The following is a 22745-nucleotide window of genomic DNA, read 5'->3' on the forward strand; positions in this document are numbered from 1 at the left end:
CAGTCACATGGGTTCCTCATTTTTCACATATGTCAAGCACATCTCCTTCTTTCTCTTTGAACTGCCCTTCTTTCAGGTACCTGTGTGGCTCATGCTCTCATCTTATTAAAGTCTCTTCTCAGATGTCTCAAAGGAGCTGTTCTGCTCAACCTTTCTAAAATAGCACCTGCGTCAGGTGCTATTACTGGGTAACAAATAACCACAAAACTCTCAGTAGCGAACAGCAGTACATGTCTGCAGGTTGGCTGGGTGACTAATTGACCAGTCTAGGCTGAGACTGGGTTGTCGCTTTCCTTCAAGCTCTGGGTCTGTCTGGGTGTGGCTTCTCACTGCAGTGTTGGCTCATATCTGCTTCACGTCTTTCATTTTTGTATGCCTGGGATATGGCATGGCATAGGTGCTCAGTGAATATTTGCTTGGTAAATAAGTAAAGGAATGAATAAATGTGATAGAAATTAAACGAATGAGTAGATATAATAGAAATTAAGTAAAATAATTCCCTTCGCTTAGCATCTCCTAACGTGAAATAATTGATGTGAACTCCAGGTAATTCTGTCATGTCTTCTATTTAATTTTCATATGTTCAGATCAGAGAACAGGCACATGTTTCTCCGGCCTGGTGAATGGTCGCTGTGCACAAGAGCTTCCGGGCAGAATGACAAAAATGCAATGCTGCTGTGAGCCCGGCCGCTGCTGGGGTGTTGGAACCATTCCTGAAGCCTGTCCCATCAGAGGCTCTGGTGAGCTGCTGGCTGCTAGTTCCTCAGGACAGACAGTGTTAGGAAAATTAGTAACAATAATGTACTTTAGTGTTTCCCTTAAAGACAAGTCATGTTTGCATTCCTATTAGTGTCTTCAATATGACTTGGGTGTTTTTTGTGAGGGTTAGGGTGGCATTGGTTATTGGGATCAGTTTTTATTATATCCATTTTGTTAATATTAGAAAAACTCCTAAAAACTGATCATTACTTGACTTTAAGCAAGAATTTTTAATAATTATCTGGAATGTCAGTATTTCAGTTCAGTTTTAAAACCTCCTAATCTTCTATTTGAAGCTTGAATAACAAATTTTGGCCTTCACTTATACTTTATTTCAGGAATGCCCTTAGCTTATAGTGTCCCATTCCTTAAAGATATGTCCTCTCTTTTCTAATGACCTTAAAAATTAAGAATACAAGGGTAGGAGGATACCTCTCATTCACTTTGCTATATTAACTGCTGTATACCTGAAGCTATACTGGGAAATTAAGATGAATGAGAAGTAGTTCCTCTTGTTAATATAATATGCATAGTACAGTACAATTAGTGTTTATCACATAAAGGTATGTTGATAATATGTTGTTATCTTCATGTTATATTATAAATACTATGAAAAATAATAACACTTTTTGAAATATGCTTATAAAGATATGTATGTCTGTGTACTATTATGGAGAAAAAAATTAAGGCACATTCTTCCTAAATCTCTAAGCCATGAAATTCCAAAATTGAATAGTAAAAATTTTTAAAAAGCAGAGTTAATGCATAGTATATAATTTTGGAAACTCATCGTTCCACTAGTAGTATATGATAGTAATGTCAATACTCAAACAATTGCTTGAGCTAAATAGTTTTCACTTCTTCTTATATAGTGCCCTAATTCTGAGAACAGTTAAGGAAATAAGGCAATCACTATATTCTTGCTTCTTTTCCCTCAGCTTTGATACTTGGACAGATAATGAGCAGATTTAAAAGTTTACTAAATACTGTCTTCTGTTAAAAATCCACATTAGAAAAAAATTATTCTGAAGCCATATTAATCCCTTAAAGAGAAGAGAAGAGGTAGGAAAAATGTGTAGGTACAATACTGATGGAGATTTAAGTAAAACCAAACATACAGAATGAATTACTTAAAGGTTTAATTTTCATCCATTCAAGTAAATTTCTTGCATTTACAGTTATATCTGGAATTTTATGAGTTGCACTTAGGGACATAAAATCAAAATGTGTAGATAATTGTTTGGTTATGCAACTCAGTTAAAATATGGTATACATATTTTAATTTTTTCTGAAACATCGTATCTTTTTCTGCCACTGCCAGCATTGAAAATGTTTATTAAGATAATAACTTACTTATTCATATCATCAAGGGAGGATAACCTAAAATGATTATTACAGTACACAAATTGCCTTTATTATGCAGAAATCCATTCAGTTGTGGTTAACTGAATTTTCTTCTCTTTTAGAGGAATATCGCAGACTTTGCATGGATGGACTTCCAATAGGAGGGATTCCAGGGAGTGCTGGTTCCAGACCTGGAGGCACTGGGGGGAGTGGCTTTGCTCCAAGTGGCAATGGCAATGGCTATGGCCCAGGAGGGACAGGCTTCATTCCCATTCCTGGAGGCAATGGCTTTTCTCCTGGCGTTGGGGGAGCCGGTGTAGGGGCTGGGGGACAGGGGCCCATCATCACTGGACTAAGTGAGTGTTCACTTTGTGCATAGACTCTTTGGTTTTCCACCTTAAATAATTTTATAATATCTAACTTTTTTTCCAAAGTATGTTTGTGTCTGTGTGTGTGTGCAGAAACTTATTTCAAGGTCTAAAACATAATATAGTAAAACAGAATCTTAGGAAAGTATTATTTTTATGCTCCATAAACTTTCTAAATTGGAGAAAAGAATGAGTGACCCAGGTTCTCTTTGAAAATAGAGATGAGAGCGTGATAATATTCCAAGTCCAGATGACACCATTAAAGGTCACGTTTTTTGGTTCCAGTGTATTTCATGTGGCTGCTTGCAGCTGCCCTGATCATACAACCTTTGAATTGTTTTCCAGAACCATTTCTCAACTGAGATAAACTGAATAAATCTTGCTCTGTGCCTATACAAATATTATAATGAAATATCTTTCTTTTCTTCGCCCTTTTTTGTTGAATAACTTAAGAAATTGAGAACTGCCAGAATTGGCATTGGTGTGCTTGACATTTCAGTTCATTCTTTTTAAAATAACTGCTCTTGCTAATAATATTTAATGATGTCCTACAGTGTTATGTTTATTCTTTTTGGCATATTGCCTATTTACTATATCTGAATATTCAACTACAAAAAAAAAAGAAATGGAAAGTATTCAAATGTACAGTAGAACATTCCTGAAATTTTAAAAAGACACCATTATGGGCAAAGTTTCCAGATGTATATTAACAAGTGCAAGTTACAGCCATGTGTCTCAAGAATAGTTTTTAGATTCTCAACGTTAAAGTTTTAATAAAATATAGAATAATGTGGGCTTTTGATATGTACACCTAAATAATATACTATTATATATCCTCTTAAAAATCGACTTTAAGAAAAGCAATCCATGTTGGAATGATGAAATATCATTTGTGTTCTAATTTTCCTTAGCTATTCTGAACCAGACAATAGATATATGTAAGCACCATGCTAATCTCTGTTTAAATGGACGCTGCATACCTACTGTTTCTAGCTACCGATGTGAATGCAACATGGGTTACAAGCAGGATGCAAATGGGGATTGCATAGGTAAGCTCATGCTTCTTTAATTCTTAGTTTTCTAATAGCTTTTAGACTACAGGAACAAGTTGGGCTGAATATGATTTTTAAAAAGTCTTTTGAAGTAAAGCTAATTTCCAAACGGGCTCTCCTGTGTGCATGCTCTTCCATGTGCTCCCTTAACCTACTGCTGAGCTGGACCACTTCAAGACTCCCCTTCCCTTTCTGGTCCTAAATGTTGTGATTTCTGTCTCTGCTTCCCCCTTTCCTTCCTTCTTAGCCGAACAACACTGGATATACGGTGGCATCATTAACATGCAAGAGAAGGTGGAGATTGGGAGGAAGCGGTTGATGAGTCTCTTTTTGAGCATGTTGAGTTTTAGGTGTCTCTGGTACTTAATTATAGAGGTCTCAAGCTAAGAGGAGTGTTCAGGACTAGAGTTAGAGATTTAGTAGTCAGTAACATAGAGGTGTTTATTAGAACCATGAGGGTGAATATTGTCAGCCGGGCTGAACAACAGGAAGAGTAAAAAGATAACAGGAGTAGTGCAGCTGGAACCCTGTGTACCAGCAACATTAGTAATGTTGGAGAGCTGGCAAAATAATCTGAAAATACATGTCACTGAAGCCTTGAAACGGTATGCTTTCAAGAGAAAAGGAGTGTCAAGTGTTAAGTGCAGCAAAAAAATCAAATACAGTGAGGACAAAACCACTATTGTATTTGGCAATGAAGAGAGTTTTGATGATCTTTTAAGGGTAGTTTTAGGACCATGGGGATTGAACCATTTTGAGGTTATTCTTTTATTTATTCCTCTTATTAGCAAATAATCATGTATGTGTTTTGTAATTAGCATAACCCTAAATACCAGATTTGGGTTCAGGTCTTCTGTTATAAAATATAGATGAGAGGCCAGGAACAGAGACAGGTAGTATCACAATTTTCCCAAGTAAAATTGAAAACATCTAAGTGCACTATGACTATGAAAAAAATGTAAGCCAAATATGGTGCTTTGGAAAAATCAGTCATTCTAAACTGTGTACAGAGACACAAGATCAGAATGATTAAATAAAGCTTAGCCCAGGGTCCCTATATACAGGTGCACAGGTTTTGCACCGCCCAACTGTAGAGGGTACCATTCACATAATCTAAGTAAATAGCACACCCCAGGGTTGTGCAGGGTATAACCATATACATCCGTCCTGCCTTAGCACATACTACTTGGTGCTTGTTTAAGTGATAGACCACGTGGTTATTTTTGGAACACCAGGACATACTGATATATTTATTCTACTTATATGACTTAAGAATGATTTTACTGCCAGAAAATATGATTATAAGTATACAACATACAAAACATCCCCTCTTTCACATACATAAGCAGTTACAATCTATCAAACTGAAATTTGATTGACTATTTTTGTTTTGCTATTAATATTTGCTCTTCATGTATCACTGCATGATTCATCAACCAACAAATAAAAATAGGCCATAAGCTTAATATTTTCTGTAAAAATTATCCAAAGACCTCCATTTAGTTCATGTTAGCACCCAGGTGAGTTTTTAACTCAAATCATTCTATTTTGGAATAGTAAGAAATAATTTGTTTCTGTTGAGCAAAGGTAATCTTACAGCCCTTGAAAATTAAAAGTGTTTTCTAAGTTGGAATATAAAGTACTTTTCAAGGGTAGACATTTCTTACCACAGTAGTATCTGAGAATTTAACCATTTTGATAATCAGTGTTTCTCAATTACTTCATTTATTTTAGGAGTTTAAAATCCTTATGAATTTTGCTTAAAAATATTCAGTCCTCAGTGAAAACAGAGGAAGGAATCAAAGTGTACAGACTGTAATATTTAAATTCTGTTCCTCTATACAAGGCAAAACAAAGGTGATCATTTGGAGGTAATAGGCATTGAGACTCAGAGTAAAGGAAAAGCATGAAATATACATTTCAGAATGTGGCAGTGGTCTTTTGTGATTAGCCTAAAACTTAAAATCTTAAAATAATCCTGGGAAACAAAACAAACAAAAAAACAAATGGGATTTTAAAATCACATGGAATTGTGAAGTCACTAATAGTTTTTGGTGACTGTTTGCACTTCCGAAGAAGAAATAAATAAGTGAACTACTATATCTTCTCCGTGTGCTGTAACCTTGGTGAGGTCCCTAAGGGGCTAAGGAAACAGAAATGAATCAGGGCTGTAAATGGCAAAATAACTGGCAGAACTGTCATAGCAATGAGGGACCTTGGGAACAGGTTCTCAAGGGGAGGAAAAGGTCCTGAAAAGTGACCCTGCTTCCCAGAAGGTTTACCTAAAAAGAGGGGGTTGGGTGCATGGTCTCTCATGTTCTTCACTAGAACAGAGCTTTACAATGATGCTTCTAGAATGGTACATCTATGACACCTTTCTAATCGTTGCATTTCGATGTTGGGTACACAGAGAATTTAAGGGATCTTCAGCATTGCCTAGTGAAGGTAATGTTGCCAGTTGGACAGACCATTAGTTATGCTTGATATGCTTGTTAATGCTCTAAGCTCTGTCTTTTCTCATATTGCTTCATTCCTTTGGCTCAGTGAATTGATTTTATCAACCAAAAGCGCAAATGTGAGTCTTAATGGGCTGAAGGCATCTTTGGATGAATTGAAAAAGTATTTAATCCTGTTTTCCTTTGTCGTTTTTATTTGCTATGAGATTCTTTTTTTCCTCCTTTACCAGAGAGGGTTTAATTGCATTCAGCCTGAGTGTATATATCAGTGAAGCTGGTGAGTTTGGTAGAGTACAGTTCCTCTTTTGAGAACATCTGTGAAAGGAGTAATCTGTCTATTAAAATGGTAAACCTGTGAATTGACTTTATTGTTGTATTCTCCAATTTAGCTGAAATTGTATATGTTAATGGCTTCTCATGTATATGAAATGGCAAGTCACTATGCGTGACTAAAAACCAGTCAGCCAGGTTTTTAATTCTCCGGCATTCAAAATAATAATTAGTGGGCATTGCTGAAAGAAGATGAATTAAACTTTTTCTAACACTGGCAAACTTGATTTCTCTGGGATTTGACTAACCTTCACTGTCTAGTCAGTTGTTTGGTTGTGCAGTCCTTGAATTCTGTGATGGGTTTGCATTTAATCAAGGCTTAGAGAACCTGAAGGAAAGCAGTGATGTTTCTCACACTTGGGACCAGAACTAGTATTTGCATAAAACTCGGTTTCATACAAAAAAAATGCCTGTGCCAATTTTAAGATCCTAAAGAAACCAGAAGCTACTGAATGTAATAGACTTTGTTTTACTTAATTTCCATTTTTTTACCCCATCCTTTGTTTTTTACTTCAAAATATTATCCAAGCCTTGATGCATAGTTACATATATATAGTTGAGTTCACAAAAAAGTTAACAAAAAATTCCATAATTTGTCTCTTTTTTAAAACTAGTAGAAGTGTCAACATGTAATATAAATGTATATCTTTAAAAATCTTTAATTATCTTCTAACTCTGTACTAAGCTTTAAAGAGGCTATTAACTTGCCCAGATTACTTAGATAATGAGCATTTTCTAGCGTATTGGAACTCGTGGCTGTGTCTTTCCCAAGTCCATGGTTTTAATCATTGTGCATTACTCAAATTGAAAAGTTTTTATTTCTTGATTAAAGCAAATTCCCTTGTACTCTCCAATAGGTGTTATTTTTGTAAATCTCCAGACTGGCCTCTGTAGTTGAAGAAAGGAATTTTTATTCATTTATAAATACTCTGATATTTAGACTATTACCACTGACTGGCCTTCTCTCAAATTTGGGAGGCCTAAATGTACTTTAAACAAACATTTCTAGAAATGGAGTGAAGTCTATAATGGTTTCTTTTGCTACTCACAGATGTTGATGAATGCACATCGAATCCCTGCACTAATGGAGATTGTGTTAACACACCTGGATCCTATTATTGTAAATGTCATGCTGGATTCCAGAGGACTCCCACCAAGCAAGCATGCATTGGTAAGGCAGTTTGCTTTCACATATGATGATGTTCCATGAAATATAGTGACCCAGGCTGTTGGGGTTAAAAGTGAATATTAAAATAAGACATGGAATGAAATAAATGCTGTTACATTATTATAGATTTACTTTATGCTACCCTCAAAGTGCTCTCTTCAAACATAAACACTTTTTGCATGTGTAACACAGGCAATGTGGTATCTGGCTTCACAAAAAAAATTCGGTTTCTTTTCCTTCCCTAGATCACAGCTTCCTTTCTCCAAGTAACATCAGTAGCATTACTGCTCTCTGATTAACGGAGCTTACGATTTAGTCGTTTTCAACTTCTGTTTCTTTGAACCTCACACATAGTCGGACACCAAATCTAACCTGCTCTTTATTCACAGTTTCCTTGCTATGCCCACCATCCTCGTCCAAACCTCTCCCTCACTACTGATTCATCCCAGAATTCTTTTAGCAGATGACTCTGCTTGTCTTCTTTTTCATTTCCTATTCATCCCCTGGCAGTTACTTGAATCACTTTATTCCAGCAATTTTTTTTTTTTTTTAAACTGCAGGTCTCGGTGCCTTGTTCTTATTAATTAATTTATTTATTTTTGCTGTGTTGGGTCTTCGTTTCTGTGCGAGGGCTTTCTCTAGTTGTGGCAAGCGGGGTCCACTCTTCATCGCGGTGCGCGGACCTCTCACTATCGTGGCCTCTCTTGTTGCGGAGCACAGGCTCCAGACGCGCAGGCTCAGTAGTTGTGGCTCACGGGCCCAGTTGCTCCGCAGCACGTAGGATCCTCCCAGACCAGGGCTCGAACCCATGTCCCCTGAATTAGCAGGCAGACTCTCAACCACTGCGCCACCAGGGAAGCCCTATTCCAGCAATTTTTGTCATGTAGCTCTTAATCCAGATATTCTGCAGTTACTTCACTCTTACTCAACTCCTTGCTGACTTCTTTAAAATTAATTTTTATTGGAGTATAGTTGATTTACAATGCTATGTTAGTTTCTGCTGTACAGCAAAGTGAATCAGTTATATATATACATATATCCACTCTTTTTTTAGATTCTTTTCCCATGTAGGTCATTACACATTATTGAGTAGAGTTCCTTGTGCTATACAGTAGGTTCTTACTACTTATCTATTTTATATATAGTAGTGTGTATATGTCAATCCCAATCTCCCAATTTATGCCTCCCCCTGCTTTCCCCCTTGGTAACCATCAGTTTGTTTTCTACACCTGTGACTCTGTTTCTGTTTTGTAAATAAGTTCATTTGTGCCGTATATTTTTTTGGAACCCACATATAAGCGATATCACTTGCTCTGACTTTTAGGTCTTCAACCACTATGTCAGAAGCAGCTGCACCGGTAATTCCAGCTGCACCGTCCACCCTCTCCTACATTCACTGCACATCCATTTCATTTTTCTCTTTCTTTCCCTCTTCAGCTATTATAAGTGAGGGCTATAAAATTGCATAAACCTACGTATCCAAGAAAAAAGCTGGTGAGAAATGAAAATTTTGCTGAAGAAGCAACATGATCTTGAATATTACATGTAAAAATAAACTAGATATTTAAAATTACACTTATTGTTTTATTGTCTTTATCTATAATTATTTTAAAAGACTAATATTTGGCTATTGTTAATTTTCCCAGACATTGATGAATGCATCCAGAATGGGGTTCTTTGTAAGAATGGTCGATGTGTGAACACAGATGGAAGTTTCCAGTGCATTTGCAATGCTGGCTTTGAATTAACTACAGATGGAAAAAACTGTGTTGGTATGGAAATTGCCTGCTCCCTTGCAAAATATTTTTTAAAGGATATACATTTTTATTTATATATTCTATTTTCATGAAAGCTCACACAACACATATGTGAGAGTTGTTCAGATGACTTAGGTAAAATATAAATACATTTAACATAAGACTATTAAAGTGAAGGGACAGGTTTTGGGGAAATGTCATAACAAATGAATAATTTACTACTTCTGGAAATTTTCTGTGTGGCATATGTTTAATTGTAAGTAGCAGTTGTTCTTTGTAATTATTAGCACCTACTGTATTTTGAATGTCGGGGTTATAACACTGACAAAATAGAAAAGGCCCACCTCCAATCTGGGGAAGCATAAAAATGTTTGACATATGTGATAATCAAACCTCTAAATTTTGGTCCTGGTGATGTCTAACAGTGTAGTAAATATCAGTACTCCACAGAAATATTCTATTTGCACAGCAACATGTATTTCACCAACTAATGAAAGTCCAGATCATTTCACTTGCAGTGAGGTTGTCATTGCTTTATTCTCTCATACAATATAAACATCCCCTGAAATCATATTAACTTTTTTGGTAATCAAAATAAAACACTACTCATGTGGTTTTAATAGAAACTAAGCACAAAGGTTCCTTAATTCTTTTTCTTTATGTCCCTTACACTAAAGGCCCTTCATGTTTTTACACTATTTGCCCTCAGTCAGTTGGCATTCATAAGAAAAAAAATCCATGACCACATGGCTCATTTATGCAGTAAAATATGACTAGTGATTGTAGAAAGAGGGGGAACTAGTTTCCTCAAGGCCAGTGGTGTAAGTCACATTCTCCTTCTGCAGATCATGATGAATGTACAACTACCAACATGTGTTTGAATGGGATGTGTATTAATGAAGATGGCAGCTTCAAGTGCATCTGCAAACCAGGATTTGTCTTGGCTCCAAATGGGCGTTACTGCACTGGTATGTATGGCTTTGAGATAGGAAAGTAACCATGATTGAAACCATCTTTTTTATTTGACTCAATCATGCAAGAATTACTTCAGTTTCTTTATGTGGATTTTGTATTATTCACATCTCTTACTAATTCAGTACGGCAGGTGTCTGGAGTTTCCTAGAAAAACATACATTGTGGTTTATGGAACACTAATATCTTTACAAAAATAATAATGGCATAGGAAGAATTAAGGGAATGACAGATTGGTTCTAGCAAGTCTGGAAAAGACAATATAGAAATAATTTCTGTCTACTCTTTGCCTCAATAAAAAAGAGGAAGAAAAAAATCTTGTGTTCGCAGAACTAGATTTTCCACTGTCATTCATTACTGGTTTTGCATTATATCTTTTCCATAAGCTAATCCACGGATCATTTGTTACTATATCATTACCTAAAAATCTTACATTGATTTCATGTAGAAGTAATTTGAATATTCCTAGCAATTGTTTTGTTTATAAAACCCTTTTGAAGGCCAAGCTCTAGCGATAACTTTAGGAAGCAAAATATATGACTCTTGGAAATAAATAAGACTGTATTATGTTTATACTCACAATTGGAATTTAGTAAGATGGAACAAATTTTGCAGTTTTTACTTAAAAACAAGTTATTTACAGTTTTCTTCTTTTAGACAAAATTAACTCCATGAATGCTTTCTGCCTTCAATTATACAAACTTATCTGAATACCAAATAATACTCATAACCAATCCCTGTAATTTCAGTGAAATTCTGGAGACAGTAGAGAGTGAAAAATCAAGACTCATTCTTGTATTTCTGAATAAAAGTAGTTTCTCGACTATTCAGGAAAGGGGAGTTCAGTATTAAATAGAAATATTGTAGCTTTGCTGATTGATCTCATGCATGGGATGTCATCTCAAGGTTAGCTGACTTGGATTAATCACAGGGTATGAGATTAGCATTCTGTTCCAGTGTGTATCATGACATTACAGCATGTAACATTTTAGCAGTTCTTAAGAAGCTTAAGTACACATATAAAGATCACCTAAATCTCACCAGTTCCTGCTTTATTGAACTTTCTGTTAATTTTTTAATTACAAATGCTGTAATCCATAAATTTTGAAATGCTCATGATTTGGCAGCCCCGTGTTTGGAAGGCTGTTTCCCTTTTGGGGGGAAACCATTTAATGGTGGGTTACAGTTCATAAATTCAAGCAATTGAATTGAAAATTACAAGGGAGACCCCAAACTATTTTGTTATTATGAACTAATTGAATTAAAATTAAAACAGCATCTTAGTTAGAATTTTATGTGTGTGTAGCTAAAAGTTAAATACAAACACTGACCTCAGTCTGAAGAATTTGTTTCACTTAACTAATTTGAGTTAAACATCTTTAATATTAAGCTGAATTGCCAAATAAATAATGAAAAATGAATTTGTGAGACTCTTCTAAGTGGTAAAATGAGGCAACTTTCACTCAGTCTTTCTGAAAAATACGTTTGAAAGAATTGCATTTGTGTATAAGATTTGTTGTCACATCTGTGTGTTCTTCCACAAATTATAAAATTGAAAACAAAGTGTTGATAATGTAGAGTGGTGGCAACAGGTGAACTCTGTAGGAAAGTTAAATTTACCCAGTAATGGCCCGGCTTGTGTTTCCTTCTGGGCAGATATTGATGAGTGCCAGACCCCAGGAATCTGCATGAATGGGCATTGCATCAACAATGAAGGGTCGTTCCGCTGTGACTGTCCCCCAGGCCTGGCTGTGGGTGTGGATGGACGCGTGTGTGTTGGTAAGTGAAACATTCTGTAATGGCCCCACTGACCAAATGATCTTTGAAAAAGGGATAAAGATATATCCATACAATGGAATCATATTCAGCCATAAAAACGAATGAAGTAGTGACACATACGAAAGCATGGATGAACTTGAAAACATTACGCTAAGTGAAAGAAGCCACACATAAAAGACCACATAGTATACGACTCCAAATGAAATGTTTGTGAAGGTCAAATCTGTGGAGACAGAGCAGATTAGTGGTTGCTTAGAGCAGGAGAGGGTGAGGGTGGTGGGAGAAGGGGGTGATCACCAAAGGCATTTCTGAGGTGGTGAAATGTTCTGAAATCAGCTAGGATGATGATCAACTCTGTGAATATGCTAAAAACTATTGAATTGTACACTTTAAATATGTGAATTCTTTGTATGTGAATTATATATTAATAAAGTGGTTTAAAAGAAATGGACAAAGAGCCCGGCTAGCTCCCTTCAGAAGCCTCTGATGAGATGCAAGTCAGAAATGCTGGAGAAGGAAAAAAAAATTGTCCTTTACCAGCATTCTTTATAGTGTTAGATAACCACATCTCTAAATACAATGGATTTATATTTTATAATTAATAACAAATAAGACTTGAAATGGGTACTGTAGTTGTATCTAAATAAATTCTTGTTTTTATCCCAAGAAAATCTATTTATTTATTTATTTTTCCATCTGAGTTTAAAAAATTTTTTTTAATTTTATTTTTGTACAATTTTAAAGGTTACTTTCCATTTACAGTTATTACAAAATATTGGCTATATTCCCCATGTTGTACAATATATCCTTGAGCCTATCTTATACCCAGCAGTTTGTAGCTCCCACTCCTCTACCCCTATATTGCCTGCTCCCCCTGCCCCGCCCCCGGTAACCACTAGTTTGTTCTCTGTATCTGTGAGTCTGCTTTTTTTCCCAAACAAAATTTTAAATCTAAATAATTTATACAAGAGAACTTTGACATATATCAAAAGCTAGAAATGTTTCTAAATAGTTATTCTTCATCACTGTGTAACTAATGATAGAAACCTGGGAAGAGTATGAGAGAGAATGTATATTTTATTTGAAACCATTCAAAATTCCTCTTGGATACTTTTGAATTACCAGGCATCAGCTTTAAAGAGGCAGGCAAAATGAAAATGTCATTGGCATTTCGAAACCCACTCAACGTGTCCTAATGATAGCAAGAGCAGAGTGAGTGTGTTGTAAAAATACATTGAATGCCGTATTCTCTCCAAAGCACTTTCATGAAACTTCTAGGGTGAATTAGCCATTGTGCACCATCTGTTTTCAGGTCACATAGTAAAAGGCAGACATACTCACTGGTTTAAAAGTATATTTGAGAGAAATGAAAGTCTTTCTCAGACATAGTTGGTTTTACTTTATTCTTACCTATGGGAATCAAAACATTTGGATTCTGAAGGTTAAAAAAAAAAAGAGGCAACAGCAGATGGAAATAATCTGACCACTTAAAGTTTCATCCACTCTATCCAATCTAGGATTTATTTCAGCTTACAAGATTGTCAGCACTTCGTTCAGGGCTATTTCAAATACAGTAACTAGAAGAATGTAGCTCCTTGCTGCTTAGAGAGCTAAAATATTTTCAGTTGCTTTTTTCCTTTATCTAAATGATTTTGCTGAAACCTATGGTGAGTACACAACCAGTTTTAGAGGGAGAAATAATTTCTCTTTTAAGCAACCGAGATATGAGTAGTTGTTAGGAATTCAGTGTTCAAACACAAATATTCTTTCTCTTGTCCACATACAGAAAAGGCATTAGAAATTTTTGGGAAACGCTCTCCAGTTTTTCACAATTGTGGTTACTTAAACTTTTTAAAATAAAAACACTATTTGTTCTGTGTGTAAAATTATATATTACTGTTCCCTTAACATGCTAGATATTTTTTCTTCATGTCTTCTGCCTTTTGAAATGCTTTCAGTTGCGTTGATTGTTGAGGTTAGAAATGAATCATTACTATGGATTATTATTAGAGTTAGCACTTTAATTCTAGATTTTGTTTGTTCATTTTTGTTTCCCTAGAGAGTGCGATGTGGGTTTTTATTTTCAGAAAATTAAATTACTATTGTAACTAGTATGTTGAACAAGCATGACTCACAGGCAGGATATGAACAAAGGCAACTGTATTTTGTTTTTTTCAATCCTTTAAAAATATATTTTTAATTATTCAATGGGAGCAGTTTATCCAATAAGTAAGGAAGAAAACTCAGGCAGCCCCTTACTTTACTATTTTTAGATAGCAAAAACTTATATGACTACATTAGGTAATGAAAATAATCTCAATTTAGCAATTAGAATGTCCAGCATCATATAATAGTTAATATTCGAACTTGATTTGAAGTTATGACTTCCCTCCCGAGCTCAGACCTTCGTGAGGAAGACATTTCTGACCCCACGCTCAAGTGCAGGAGGAAAGGTGAGAAGGCAGAAGCAGTGACAGTGTCCTAGGGTGGCTTCAAGACTTCTGGGCTTCACACGAGTTTAAAGCCAATTTCTTCCTCGTGGGTGATTTCATGATTATGTCAGGGGCGTTGGCCTGCCCTTCCCAAGATGCAGACACTGCATTTTTCTCCTGGTGGCCACTCCTGGCTCAACGTCTTGTCTTTCTGCAGTCCACTTCAGACAGAGATCTAATGGTGTCTCATCACCCTCCACGTAGTCGTTTTAGGAACCTCACTTAGTGTGGCCCATGTCTCATCCATAGGACGTGCCACCCTTTGCCCTCTGAACCGAGTGAACAGAGGTTCTACAGTGGGAATAGCAGCCACTCTCCTCTGTGTGTTACGTGTCCCTGACAGAGTTGGGTGCAAAGCTCTTCAAGTTGCTCCCTGTGAAGCTCTGCTCTCTTGACCAGGGGTGAGGATGGAAGCATGCCCAACTTGTAATCTGGCTCTTCCAAAAAAATCCTCCTCAAAAACTCTCAATTGCTATTCTCTAAATTGTATCCTCGGTATTGGGAGGGGTTTAAGGACCTGGCAACCAATTTTCCATCTCTACTTCCTTCAGGATGGAGTCTCAAAATTCACCTTGTTATATGATATTTAGCACCATGGGATTTCAGCTTAAATTTCCTTTTTAGCATCCTGTTACGTTAGTATTTCAATATCTTCATGAACCCTGTTTGACAGTTCTGTCAGGTAAAAGGTTAATTTTTTTCTTTACCCTAGTTCTGCTATTTACTAGCTGTGAGGCCTTAGGCAAGACACATTACCTCTCTGTGCCTCCTTTGCTCACTAGTTGTTTTTGAAGATTAAATATGTTAACATTAGACGTATTTGTGTAAAGCTTGAATGATGTCTGGCACATAAAACATGCCCAATAAGTTAACTACTACAATTATTACTGTTCTGTTAAATCGGAATAGTGATGTTACATCAAAAATAGTCTTAGAGTTGCTGCTTTAAGCTATAAAGAAAAGTTGATACTAAAGAATGTAAAATACAGCTAGCATCTTGTGTCCATACCAATTTTACCTTTGGTAAAGATAAAGTATGATAGTTCCATGAAAAAATCCTTCAGCAATTCCAAGTTTTAAGAAAGAAAAGACATGGAGAAATTTGATAACATATGGAACAGGTATAGCTTAGGATGAAGTCGAGTCACCCACCAAAATATTCATGTGAGCATGTTCTGATCGTGCTGCTGGTATCGGTACCTCTAATCCTGTCCACTGGGAACAGTGGCTTGGTTACATTGAAGAGAATAATGTGAACTAAGGTTCCAGTGTGGGGTCTTTGAAAAGGAGAAAGTCAACTGTCTTCATTAAAAATAGAAGTGAGTACCATAGGCTTTTTATCAACTTGCTTCTAAAAATTGTTCCTGGCTTATGTTCTTAACATGAAAACGGAAATAACTTTGACCATTCTATGATGCCTTTTGAGATAAGTGGTACCATCCTAAGAACTCACAAAAATCTTATTGAAAATCATGAACTATGTGGTATTTGTGCATACTTGTCATTGTGTTGAGTCCTATTCTTATGTGTAACTCAGAGCTGACTGCCAAACCAGGCCATAGCAGAAGCAGAAAGGGACAGCACGTCCCCTTCCCAGGGTTGGAGTGGTAAAATCTTATGACCTTCTTCTATCTGAGCATACACAGATCTCATTGTTTAATGCGGCCACACATCTCATTGTTTTAACGGGAAACATCACCACATTGTAAGACATAGGTGACTCACTTTGCATAACAAGCAGATAAAGTTATTTCCAACAAGTTATGAATAATTATAGATATTTATAATAATGGTTATCTCTTTGATGGAATTGCCATATCAATAGACTGCTTCAAAGCTCTACTGCTTCTCTGGCCTGTATGATGATCTGAGTTTTTTTATAGTTCACCATTTACCATCTCATAAAGTTGTATTATATTTTATGAGAATTTAGAATGAGAGAACTAAGCAGGATACACTTCTTTGGGGTGTAACAGGACATAGTAGAAAGAGGAAAAGTTTTGGAGGTCACACAAGCCTGAGTCTGAATTCCAGGTCAGACAGTGGATAGTCTACAGCTTTGAGGTACTTATATAACCGCTCTGAACCTCAGCCTCCTCATCTATAAAAAGTGGGTAATGATCACTATCCTATGGAGTTGTCGGCCTGAATGTTCAACAAGATAATGTCTGTAAAGCAACAAGCACAATGCCACAGATACATAATGATAGTTACTGAATATTATTTGTGTAACTGGATTTATTGAGAGTCTGCAATGATTAAAACACAGTCACAACAGTAAATTGGGGGTTGAAGAGAAAGGTCACCTAACTCAGAAATTTAAGTAAGAAAGTTCATGACCAAACAGTATCATCTCAAGGTAGTTTAACTGCACTGCACTTCATTGTTCATAAGAACTTCTAAAATAGAAATAATATTAAATGTAGTCAGTGATTAGAGCTCTAAGTCTTGTTTATAACTGTGGAAATATACCTGGCTCAATGACAGGCCCGTGAGGAAAAGTGGGATGATTGATGCTTGTGTAGCACATAAAACTTCTTGGAGAAAAAAAAAAAGAATTGTTGATAATGCATTTATTCTTTTCCTCTCTCAACAAACGTTTGTTGATTTCTTAACACTATGAGATGCTAAAGATACAAAGAAAAAGAAAAGTGGCAGATGCCTTCTAGAAGCTTCCCATATAGTGACCACTTAAGTTACAAGAAGCCTTCAGTTTTGAAATCTCTTTGTCTCTATCACTGTCTCAAATCATTGTTCTTCTGTCTCCTTTAGATACTCACATGCGCAGTACATGCTATGGTGGAATCAAGAAGGGAGTGTGTGTCCGTCCTTTTCCTGGTGCAGTGACCAAGTCTGAATGCTGCTGTGCCAATCCAGACTATGGTTTTGGAGAGCCCTGCCAGCCATGCCCTGCTAAAAATTCAGGTAGTCACCTTCGCCAGTTTCACACCTGATAAAGAATCTAGAAATGTCACATTAGATATTTGGCCAAAGAGTACCTCAGCTCTGAAGTGTTTTGTCTTTATTTTTAATGGAAGAAAAGAAATCCAAATCTGTGTTGACATATGAAGCATATAATAAAGAGATCTATCTTGTTTTTACTTATGATCTCTAGGCAGAGAGAACACACGGTGAATTTTATGATTATTTATTTATTTTATGATCCAATTATGACTGTTACAATGGATTCTTTACGTGAATAGGTTAGCCTCAAAATCTTCCATCCCTTCTGTCATTCTGAAGATAAATAGCATAAAATTTATGTATCACTTTCAAGGTTATAATAAGTTCATGAGAACCTGGTTTTATTTATTTATTTTTAATCTTTACACAGAATGGTCTTAGGCTGCAGTCTATCAGAAGTTCCAGTCTATCAGGAATATCAGTAGTTCCAGAAAGTCATAAATTTATTTCTGAATGTTGTCATGAATTATAGGCACATTAAACAGTTTAATTCTTTGACTATTCTATGACTTGTTTATTCATATTTTTATGAAAACTGTATTGAATAGATGTAAGTACAGTAGGGTATCAGAAATAAACACAATCTCTTTTCCTTTAAAGTTGGGAATAGTTGAAAATATAGGTAGGCAAACATATAAATTACAGTTTGGTATGATTGCTGCCTTAAAAGGGACATAAAGAACTGGGAGAGCACAAAGGAAGGAGCAGTTAGTTGCCTGGGGAGGCTGGGAAAGACTGCACAGAGGGGTGGAGGCTTACTTTGGTCTTGAAAAAAGGAATAAGAACTTCCTAGGTAGAAGATGGAAGAAATGAATTCCAGCAAAGGAAGTGGCTTGTAATTCTGTTAAAAATCCTAAATGGACTGTTCAAACCTTAGCAAAATGGTGAGAGTCCCTCGGGAGGAATTACTGAGTATGACATTTTTTAAAAAGAGGAGTTAATGAAGGAAGTCTTCCCCTAAAATGTTAAGTGAATTATGCATATTATGAAAGAAGTGCAAAAATTGATAACAAGACTAGGTAAAAAGATTAGTGACTAATAAAATGAGTTCTGAATATAAGTGGAAATATAGGACACAATAAAGATAGCATTGAGATCAGTGAGAACAAATTAAACTAAGTAATTAATATTGTTGATAAATATTGGAAAAAATATGGAGTTAGCTCCCTACATTAAATATTACAAAATAATTTTTTTGTAGAAGATACAAACTTTTTGTTATCTTGTAATGATAAAGGACTCTCAAAACAGACCCCAAAGACTAAAATACACATATAAAGTAGAAAAATATTTTATTTAATTTATAAAGAATTTACATTAATCAATAAGGAAAGTTGAATCCTCTATGGAAAAAAGTACAGTGTACATAGACAACTTCACAAAGCAGATAGGCAAATGGTAGAGTGCCATATAAAAATTAAAAGAAATCTATCTAAAATTAAAAGAAAAGTTTAAAAAGGTGTCATTTTTGTTTATTAGATTGGTAAAATACAAATGATTGATTTTCCCCAGTGTTGGGGAGGATATACAGAAATGGGTACTCTCTTACACTGGTGTTAGAAGGGTAACCTGGGATATTTAGGGAGAGGGGGACTATCAAAAACCTTAAAAGAGACATAAACTTTGAGCAGTTTTACTTCCAAGAGATTAACCTAGTGATAGAATTGAACTTTGTATTTTTTTTATTATAATTGCAGAAAGCTGAACAAACCTAATTTCATCAATAAGAGATTGATTGAATGAGTGTGGTAGATCCACATAACTGAGAAAAGATGTTAAATCGTCTTATTATAAATAGGCTATTACATGAAATGTCTATTGTAGAGTACAGAGGGTCCAAGCCTGCTCCCCACTTACAAACTCTATGACCTGAGCATGTTACTTCCCATCTCTATCCAAGCTCTCTTGGGATTAAAAGAGGACACATAACAGTATCTAGTTTGTGGTATTGGGAGGATTAAATAAATTATTAGATGGAAAATGCTAGAACAACACCAGGCACATCACGTGGTAAATGCTATTTATTACGTGTTTTCTATTATTTTATTATTGAGAGGAGAAGAAAATCTGAAAAGCAATCTCTGTTGTACAATTTAGATATTTTTAAAGTTTACATAAGTAGAAAATATTTGTAATGTTTATTACAATATATTATATATATATATTACAATATATTAATGAAATTCAGGGTGATAATCACAGTTATTTTTATTTACTTTTTTATGCTTACCTGTGGTTTTGGAATTCTTAAAATAATTTTGTGCTAGAAAATGGTCCTTTTCATTTTAAGTTGTTGCAGGTAATTCTTAATGATAGTTTTGGAGTTATGTAAGTGACTTGTGTATGGAACAGAATTTAGAGTTTTTGATTTCTCTATTTGTTTTTATCTTACAGCTGAATTCCACGGTCTTTGTAGTAGTGGAGTAGGTATCACTGTGGATGGAAGAGGTAGCTCTATTCAATTCTCAATCTTATAATAATTATATAGTTTTATAGCTTTATTATTATAATATTATAGATAAGATGTATTTACTATTATAAAAATATATCAGTATAAAGTAATAAATTATCTCCTAGAACAATGGTTATAAGCTAGATGGTATCAATAAGTATGTAGATGTACATTTTTCATAGTAGATAAATATTTATCTGTTAAATATGCATTGTTTAAAATGTCACTAACAAACTACAACCATGATTTTACGGATACCGTCACTTAAGAAGAAGCTAGAGCTTGTAAAAAAAAAAAAAAAAAAAAAAACAAGACAATTTAAAGAAAAATGTTAAATAATGGTGCTGACATGGTTTAACCAAAAACAATCTGTAAGAGATATTTGATATGGATTTTTAAGAGATATTTGAGATATACTGCCCTAAAAATAAATTGACTACTTATGACTAAGAATACTAAAATGTTTCTGTCCAACCAAAGAAGTACAAGGTTTCATTAAAGTTTTCTTTTTTAAAATTTAGCACTATGATTAACAAAATTACAATATAGAACTTGAACATTAAGTACATATGTGTTTATAAAGTTATTTTATATGTTAATAGTGTCCTTTGTTTTTTTAAAATAAAATTGTAGGGTGCTATTAATCTTTAGTTTACATATATATTCTAATACTTTCATGTTTGAGGAGACTTTAGACAAATTATAGATTAATTGACAGTAAATATCACATTTTTTTGCAAAGAACATCAGAAACCAGAGTAAAGGAGCAAACTTTTACAATGATGTTTCTCCCAAAAATTAAATTAAAAGACTAACATTTCTGGAGTATTTAAGGCTTCCCAAATTCTAGAACACAGTAGTTAGGATTAAAATTTGAGCATAGTTACCAAAATTTTATTTTATGCTGACTCCGTTTTTTTATTCCCTTTCAATATGGCCTCCCCAACAGAGCCATTGCAACTAGATGGTCGCTCATACAAGCACATCATTCCTCAAGTCCCACGGCCCATGGGTGACAGAGCGTAGTCATGTTCATGGCTTGTTGTAAAACATTGTGTTCTCAAGCATCCACATTTGAACTGTCCTCTCCATTAATTTCAACTTATCAACAATGAGTAACATTTAATAAGTATCATATTACTTAGTTGACTATAAAAAATGATAATAAAATAGAAATATTCCAGGCCTTCAGGACCATAAAATTATACAGACACCCTAATAAATCTTTGCCTTTTAATTAGATGGTTATAATACCTATCAAGTTGACTTTTCCTTTGGGTTTTGAGCCAACAGTCTATAAATTTCTTTATTAATTTTATCATAAATGCCAGCACATTACATGGCTTAATGCTTTGAATTTCTGCCGGTTCCCTTCATTTTTCTTTTGACTTACCAGGAAGTGTCCCATATCTCTCTATTTTATTCTCACTCCATATTTTCATTTCGTTTCCCTTTCTGAATGGCAAATTGGGGGTTTGCAGAGTTAGACACTACGTATTTTGAGTGATCTTTACTAGACATACATGTATCAACAGACAGTAAGTGGCTGTGAGCATTAAACTCTGAACATTTAATGCAGATATCAATGAGTGTGCTCTGGATCCTGATATATGTGCCAATGGAATTTGTGAAAATTTACGTGGTAGTTACCGTTGTAATTGCAACAGTGGCTATGAGCCAGATGCCTCTGGAAGAAACTGTATTGGTAAGTTATTTGTTTTATTATACAAGAGCCTTTTGTATAGTTTAATCCCATGGATTATAGGAGAAATCAAACTACAAATAAATGAGTAAAACTAGAGATCTTACAGTTTTTCTTGTTTCCTTTTTAGTGCAGAGAAAGAAAAATACGGGAATCAAACAAATGCTGTTACATAGTAACAAACTTTTTAGTGGCACAATTTAGTATTTAAATTATTTTTTTCCCAAGTGAATGGACACAGAGTCAGTTATCGGCCTGTTATATCTGCATATATCTTAATCTTATAATTTTTCACTAGGAAGTGGGATTCAAAACTTAATGAGGCAGTGTGGATAATAATAAGTTAAGAAAATTAAATACTACAGGTTGACTTATAAAGAATCAGTCGCTGCAACATATCCAGACATGATAACTGAGATGGGTGTTTCCTTTTGTAATTTATAAGGGAATGTTTGAAAAAACTCAAGTATGTAGTTCGTATGTTCTAGAATTTGTGAAGAATCTAGATTTTCCCGTGGAGCACTTGAGCTCACTTTTATAAAACGAATGTTATTCCATCCATTATTATATATAATAATTTTTACATCTAACCACTGATGACTCTTACATCCAAGTCTTGATGGTTATGATTAGAAAGAAATACATTTTTCTATGTTTATGGCTCTGGGTTTTATTACTGATTTATGTTATTATATATCCATTTCACCTTGGGTTGAAGACATACATACAGATGGATATATAAAGCTATATTAAATATCATGTACTCATAACAGATTTTGATATCTGTTGGGAAGGGCACCAGCCAGAGATTGTTGAACATTTATAAAAATATGCAAGCCAGCTAGTTTTTATTCCCCAGAAGCAAAGTTCCTTCCAGCATAGTGTCCAAGTACAGTTGAGCACATGAGTACCCTACTGAAAACAGGGAGATTCAGTGAGCATTCACACATTGAACATGGTTCATGGCACTACTCAACTCTTTAAAGTAGGTATGTGCATAATTTTGATAAAATTAAAACTAGATTTTAAAAATAAAAATGAAGCCGAATTCCAGTTTTAGTTTGCTGGGGCTGCCCTAACAAAGTATACAAAACGGGGTTGCTGAAAACAACGGAAATTGATTGTTACAGTTTGGGAAGTCAGAAGTCCA

General features: G+C 35.0%; 1 protein-coding gene across 1 annotated transcript in view; it reads left to right on the forward strand.

Annotated features, from left to right (window-relative positions):
* FBN2 (fibrillin 2) overlaps positions 1-22745 on the forward strand; it is a 225817-nt gene that overhangs the window by 116410 nt on the left and 86662 nt on the right. The window contains exons 9-18 of the mRNA XM_024757148.1: positions 588-740; positions 2226-2459; positions 3383-3520; positions 7361-7480; positions 9124-9249; positions 10080-10202; positions 11863-11985; positions 17250-17402; positions 19836-19889; positions 21473-21598. Coding sequence (XP_024612916.1) covers positions 588-740; positions 2226-2459; positions 3383-3520; positions 7361-7480; positions 9124-9249; positions 10080-10202; positions 11863-11985; positions 17250-17402; positions 19836-19889; positions 21473-21598 — 1350 coding nt within the window. The remainder of the gene's footprint in view (positions 1-587; positions 741-2225; positions 2460-3382; positions 3521-7360; positions 7481-9123; positions 9250-10079; positions 10203-11862; positions 11986-17249; positions 17403-19835; positions 19890-21472; positions 21599-22745) is intronic.

Source organism: Neophocaena asiaeorientalis, unplaced genomic scaffold (genome assembly GCF_003031525.2).
Source record: "Neophocaena asiaeorientalis asiaeorientalis breed wild unplaced genomic scaffold, Neophocaena_asiaeorientalis_V1.1 scaffold149, whole genome shotgun sequence".
NCBI classification, from domain to species: Eukaryota; Metazoa; Chordata; class Mammalia; order Artiodactyla; family Phocoenidae; genus Neophocaena; species Neophocaena asiaeorientalis.